This window comes from Otolemur garnettii, unplaced genomic scaffold, assembly GCF_000181295.1.
Source record: "Otolemur garnettii isolate 467f Iridium unplaced genomic scaffold, OtoGar3 scaffold00018, whole genome shotgun sequence".
In the NCBI taxonomy this organism is placed as follows: Eukaryota; Metazoa; Chordata; class Mammalia; order Primates; family Galagidae; genus Otolemur; species Otolemur garnettii.
In genome coordinates, this window is record NW_003852413.1 from 24,685,318 (window position 1) to 24,691,537 (window position 6,220).

The window sequence follows — 6,220 nt, forward strand, 5'->3', positions numbered from 1 at the left end:
GCGCCTTAGCCGCTTGAGCCACAGGCGCCGAGCCCCATAATTTTCTTTATAGAGGTCCTTCACCTCTTTTGTAAGGTATATTCCTAAGTATTTCATTTTCTTTGAGACTATGGTGAAGGGAGTTGTATCCTTAATTAACCTCTCCTCTTGGCTATTGTTGGCGTATACAAAGGCAAGTGACTTGTGGAGATTGATTTTATATCCTGCAACATTACTATATTTTTTGATGACTTCCAAGAGTCTTGTGGTTGACTCTTTGGGGTTCTACAGGTATAAGATCATATCGTCAGCAAAAAGGGAGAATTTAACTTCATCTGCTCCCATTTGGATACCCTTTATTTTCTTGTCTTGTCTGATTGTATTGGCTAAAACTTCCAGCACAATATTAAATAGTAATGGTGACAGAGGACAACCTTGTCTGGTTCCAGTTCTAAGAGGAAAAGTTTTACTCCGTTTAGTAAAATAGTTGCTGTGGGTTTGTCATAAATAGCTTCGATCAATTTAAGAAATGTACCACCTATGCCTATACTCCTCAATGTTCTAATTTAAAAAGGATGAATAAAGTTTAAAAAAAAAACAAAGCAGGGGCAGCACCTATAGTTCAGTGGGTAGGGCGCCAGCCACATAAACCCTGGCTGGCAGGTTCGAACCCAGCCCAGGCCAGGTAAACAACAATGATGACAACTGCAACCAAAAAATAGCTGGGCATGTGCCAGGTGCCTGTAGTCCCAGCTTCTTAGGAGGCTGAGACAAGAGAATTGCTTACGCCCAAGAGTTGGAGGTTGCTTTGAGCTGTGATGTCACAGTACTCTACCGAGGGCAACAAAGTGAGACTCTTGTCTCCAAAAAAAAAAGTTGGATTTTTTTTGTTTTATTCCAGTCAGGTTTGCCACTTGAGGATACTACTTCATGAAACAAATGTCTAGAAGAGTTTAATTTTTAAGCCTATTCAGAATTAGCAAATATAGCAGGAAAATTGTAGTCCTAATAGAATCCAACTTGTTAAGATGTTTATGTTTAAAAACTTTCTTTTTTTAAGAGATGTCTCCCTACATTGCCTAGGTTGGCCTACCTTGAACTAGGCTCAAGCAGTCCTCCCATCTTAGCTTCCTGAGTAGCTGAGACTATAGGCATGTGTAGTGGTATCTACCTTGTAACTTTTTTTTAAATGTAACATCGTTGCATTTGTGTTCTTTTTCATTTTAAAATAATTTAAAACAAGATAATTGAAAAGAATTATTTTTTCTTAAAGACAGAGCCTTGCTCTGTTACCTAGACTAGAATGCAGTGGTGTCATCATAGCTCACTGCAACCTCAAACTCCTGGGCTTAAGTGAGCCTAAAATAGTTTTTTAAATAGTCCAAAATCAATCAGGGTGGTGCCTGTGGCTCAAAGGAGTAGGGCACTGGCCCCATATGCTGGAGGTGGTGGCTTCAAACCCAGCCCTTCAAAAACTGCAAAAAAAAAAAAAAAAGTCCAAAATCATATCTGAGTTAGGCATAACTGTTTTATTTCCATAAGTTAGGATGTTCTTCTCTTCTTTTATTTTTGCAGTTTTTGGCCAGGGGCTGGGTTTGAAACCTCCAGCATATGAGGCTGGCTGGCGCCCTACTCCTTTGAGCCACAGGTGCTGCCCCTAGTTAGGCTGTTCTTTATACATATTATTATAAAACTAAAATGTAGAACTAAATAAATGCTGTAATTAATACAAGATTTCAAGATTTCATCCCAGGCTAGAGTACCATGGTGTCCATCAGCCTAACTCACAGCAACCTCACAACTCTGGGGTTCAGCAGGCGAGGTGGCTCATGCCTGTAATCCTAGCACTCTGGGAGGCTGAGGCAGGTCAGTTGCTTGAGCTCATGAATTTGAGTCCAGCCTGAGCAAAAGCAAGAACGTGTCTCTACTAAAAATAGAAAATCTGAGGCCAGAGGATCACTTGAGCCCATGAGTGTGGGGTTGCTGTGAGCTATGATGTTACAGGACTCTACACAGGTCACCAGCTTGAGACTCTGTATCAAAAAAAAAAAAAAAAACTTGGGTTCAAGTGATCCTCCTGCCTCAGCCTCCCAAGTAGCTGGGACTATAAGCATCTGCCACAACCCCTGGTTAGTTTTTCTATTTTTAGTAATAGAGGCAGGGGCTTGCTTTTGCTCAGGCTGGTTTTGAACTCCTGAGCTCAGTCTGTCTTCCCACTTCTACCTCCCAGAGTACTAGGATTACAGACATTAACCACCATACCTGGTCATTTGTAAGTATGTTTATACTACTAAAATACTGTTATACTTATGTTTTCTAAGTCTTACAATTATTTAATTGAACCTGTATTATAATGTGTCTCATGCTATTCTCGGTCCCATTAGGATTCCCTTAGAGCTTTTAACAGGATCCCATTTGGAGCTTTTTCCCTTTATACCAAAACTGAGCATAAAATCTCTTACAAACTAAATCAAAAGGAAAGGGAAGAAAGAAACAAAAGTGTGTTCATTTTCTTTCTTTCTTTTTTTTTTGTTTTTGTAGAGACAGTCTCACTATCACCCACAGTAAAGTGCTGTGGCGTCACATAGCTCACAGCAACCTCCAACTCCTGCCTGGGCTTAGGCAATTCCCTTGCTTCAGCCTCCTGAGTAGCAGGGACTACAGGTGCCCGCCAAAACGCCCAGCTATTTTTTTGTTGTAATTTGGCCCCAGGTCGGATTTAAACCCACCACCCTTGGTATCTGGGGCCAGCGCCCTGCCCACTGAGCCACAGGTGCTGCCCAAAAGTGTGTTCATTTTCACTTAGGTCTGCTAACTGATTCAGACCATCTTGATTTCTTTTTGGTGCTTATTTTCATAGAGGTATTATTTTTGCTTATTTTTCTTCTGCTAAGATACTAATGTCTGTGGATTTTTGTTTTTTAGCAAATTACAGATGATGGTCTTATTACTATATGCAGAGGGTGCCATAAGTTACAGTCCCTCTGTGCTTCTGGCTGCTCCAACATCACAGATGCCATCCTGAATGCTCTAGGCCAGAATTGTCCACGGCTCAGGTAAACATTTCTTCTTCAGCTTTAAAAAAAAAAAAATCAGAGAAAAGGGACAAAAACCTCCTTCACCCATATTTATTTCTTGGATCTTTGACATAGATACTGCAGAGTCATTACCCTTTTAGATACCTACTTACCTTTAAACCTCATTTGATTACATGTAATTGGCATGAACCAAGGGTTAAACTAACAGTCCCCCAATTCCATTACTTGCTAACCATACTAGAAAAAACTTAATATTTGATTCCATTACTTGAAAAAGAAATAAAAGTATTTTCTCTCATTAATGCTTTTATATAATTCCTTTTAAAGCTTTTTAAGGCCCATGCTGAGGTCATTTGTATGACAGTAATGATGCCAGGTACTTAAGAAGAAATACTATATTTGAAAAGAAAAAACTTCCTTGTAAGAGGACCACTCTGGTACTCGGCCTTATCCTCTGTTCCTTTAGAACAGCCTTATTTCTCTATGCGTCCTTCTCTGCTTGAATATGGGATCGGCTGAATATTTACTGAGAATGCTATGTTAGTATACACTTGGTGTCAAACCCATATTCTGTAGGCGTACACAAGACACTATAATGGGTAGGAATGATGCCCATATACCTTTTGTGTTTTTTAAAACAAAACTTAATATACCACTTATAAGTTAGACATTGTTTTAGGTGGTTTACAGATACTAATTTATTTAAACTCCTTGGCATCATGTAAGTATATTATTATCTCCATATTATAGATTAGAATACTGAAGCACAGGGGGTTTAAGTGGTTATTCAAGGTATCACTGCCAGTAAGCAAGGATGCAAATCCAGGCAGTCTGGTTCCTGAGCTTGTGAGACCATTTTTCTTATATATAAAAATCATTGTACAGCCATAAAACTTCCTGAAAACTTTTTTTTGGAAATCACCTGGCTTAACTATAATTGTTGAGAGAACTTTTTCCCCTCATATTAGAATTCTTTAATAGATTGTAGACTTGGTCAAAGTAATATGAAAAGCCTGGAATAGAGTATTTCTCCGGAGCTTGGGAGGTATCTGAACCTCTCTCTAAAAATATTACACTTTATATCTTTCTATTTTAGAGAAAAGGGGACTTCAGCTCCATGTTTCTGTATTCATTAGTGTTGTTAGAAAAGCTCTTAGAAGTTGTTTCAGTCATGTAATGCTCTCCTATTACATGTAGTGTTCATTTCTGATTGATTTTCATCTGATAATGATTTCTTATATTTAGCTTTAATTTTTTCATCTTCTGTAGTAAGTAGTTTGTAAGGAAACATGTATGTGTTTTTTGGTACCATTGTACAGAGGTCACTTTTCACAGAAAAGAGCTGCTTTTGGTTTTCCAGCCCTGTGATTGGTATTTAGCAGTTGCTGAATAATAGGAGAATGGCTGCCAGCTCAGTTTTCCTCTCCACTGGGCCTCTCTGGTAGCCCGTGGGAGGAAGCAGGAAGCTTTCATAAATCTGGAATTTCATATTTGGGACAAACCTGTACTTAGGGTTTTTAAAAAGCTATTTAATTCTGAAAGAACCTACATCTAAAACAGAAAGAAGATAATTTTCTTCAGATTAACTGAAATAGAGTATTTATCTCCATTTCCTTTGTTTTCTAGGAGCAGGCTGCCCTCTGGGGGTAAGCGGTATGCCATCAAGAAGGCTTTTAATGCATTTCATGCACTTTTACACTAACTATAAGCTTCAGTTATTTTCTTCTGTATTCTTTCATTGTATCATCCTGAAATGTGGTATTTACCAGACCGCTTTATGATGACTCCATAAAAATGAATGACGAAATCTATATACATAGTTGCTTAGCTGTTAATGTCATTCTGTATTATGCAGTCCTTAGGGAATAGGAGATTATTTTCTTAAATTCTTAACTGTTTTAATAAGAGACCAGTTTTCAAAGACCAAGAGCTTGACTTCCATTTTGTTTTTTTAACAGAATATTAGAAGTAGCAAGATGTTCTCAGTTAACAGATGTGGGCTTTACCACTCTTGCTAGGGTAAGTATTTCCTTTGGGTTCCATAGGTTTTTGTTGTTTTGGTTTTTTTTTTTTTTTTGAGATAGAGCCTCAAGCTGTCCCCCTGGGTAGAGTGCTGTGGCATCACAACTCACAGCAACCTCCATTTCCTGGGCTCAAGCAAGTCTCCTGCCTCAGCCTCCCAAGTAGCTGGGACCACAGGTGTCCTCCACAATGCCCAGCTATTTTTTTGGTTGCAGCCATCATTGTTGTTTGGCGGGCCCAGGCTGGATTCAAACCAGCCACCTTAGGTGTACGTGGCTGGCACCTCAGTCACATGAGCCACAGGCGCCGAGCCTGGGTTCCATAGGTTTTGTTTGGGATTATTATTTCTTCCTTTTATATAATTAGTTTTTAATTTATTTTAGTACAGTTAGGGAGTATAAATGTTTTGTGTTACATGGATGAATTGTATAGTGGTGAAGTCTAAGTTGTTAGTGTACCCCTCACTTTGAATAATGTTCATTGTACCCAATAGGTAATTTTTCATCTTGCAGCCCCTAACACCCTGCCTTTTTTTAAAAAATAATACCCACTTTTGATTAGTTTTTTATTTTTATTTTTAGTTTTATTTTTTGGCCAGGACTGGGTTTGAACCTGCTACCTCCAGCATATGGGACCAGCACCCTACCCTTTTGAGCCACAGGCACCACCCAACACTCTGCCTTTTATGACTCTCCAGTTTCCATTGTATCATTTTGTAAGACCATGCTTACCCATTCCTTAGCTCTCTCTCTCTTTTTTTTTTTTTTCACTTTTTGGCTGGGGCTGGGTTTGAACCCACCACTTCCAGCATATGAGGCTGGCGCCTTATACCTTTGAGCCACAGGCACCACCCTTAGCTCTCATTTTTAAGTGAGAATATGAGGTATTTGGGCTTTTTTTCCTGGGTTACTTCACTTAGGATAATAGCCTCCAGTTCTATACAAGTTGCTATAAGAGACATCATTTCAGTGCTTTTCATGGTTGAGTCACATAGACCACATTTTCATTATATCATCAGTTGCTGAACATTTAGGTTGGTTCCATCTCTTTGAAATTGTGAGTTGTGGCTCGGCGCCTATAGCTCAGCCAGCTAAGGTGCCAGCCACGTACACCTAAGGTGGCAGGTTCAAATCCCCAGCCCGGACCCGCCAAACAACAATGACGGCTGCAACCAAAAAATA

General features: G+C 39.3%; 1 protein-coding gene across 2 annotated transcripts in view; it reads left to right on the forward strand.

The window, feature by feature from the left end:
• The window catches only part of FBXL20 (F-box and leucine rich repeat protein 20), a 129,637-nt gene that overhangs the window by 110,991 nt on the left and 12,426 nt on the right, over positions 1 to 6,220 (forward strand). For both annotated transcript variants that reach the window (XM_023510965.1, XM_023510966.1), the window contains exons 10-11: positions 2,905 to 3,035; positions 4,976 to 5,036. In XM_023510965.1, the coding sequence (XP_023366733.1) occupies positions 2,905 to 3,035; positions 4,976 to 5,036 (192 nt within the window). The remainder of the gene's footprint in view (positions 1 to 2,904; positions 3,036 to 4,975; positions 5,037 to 6,220) is intronic.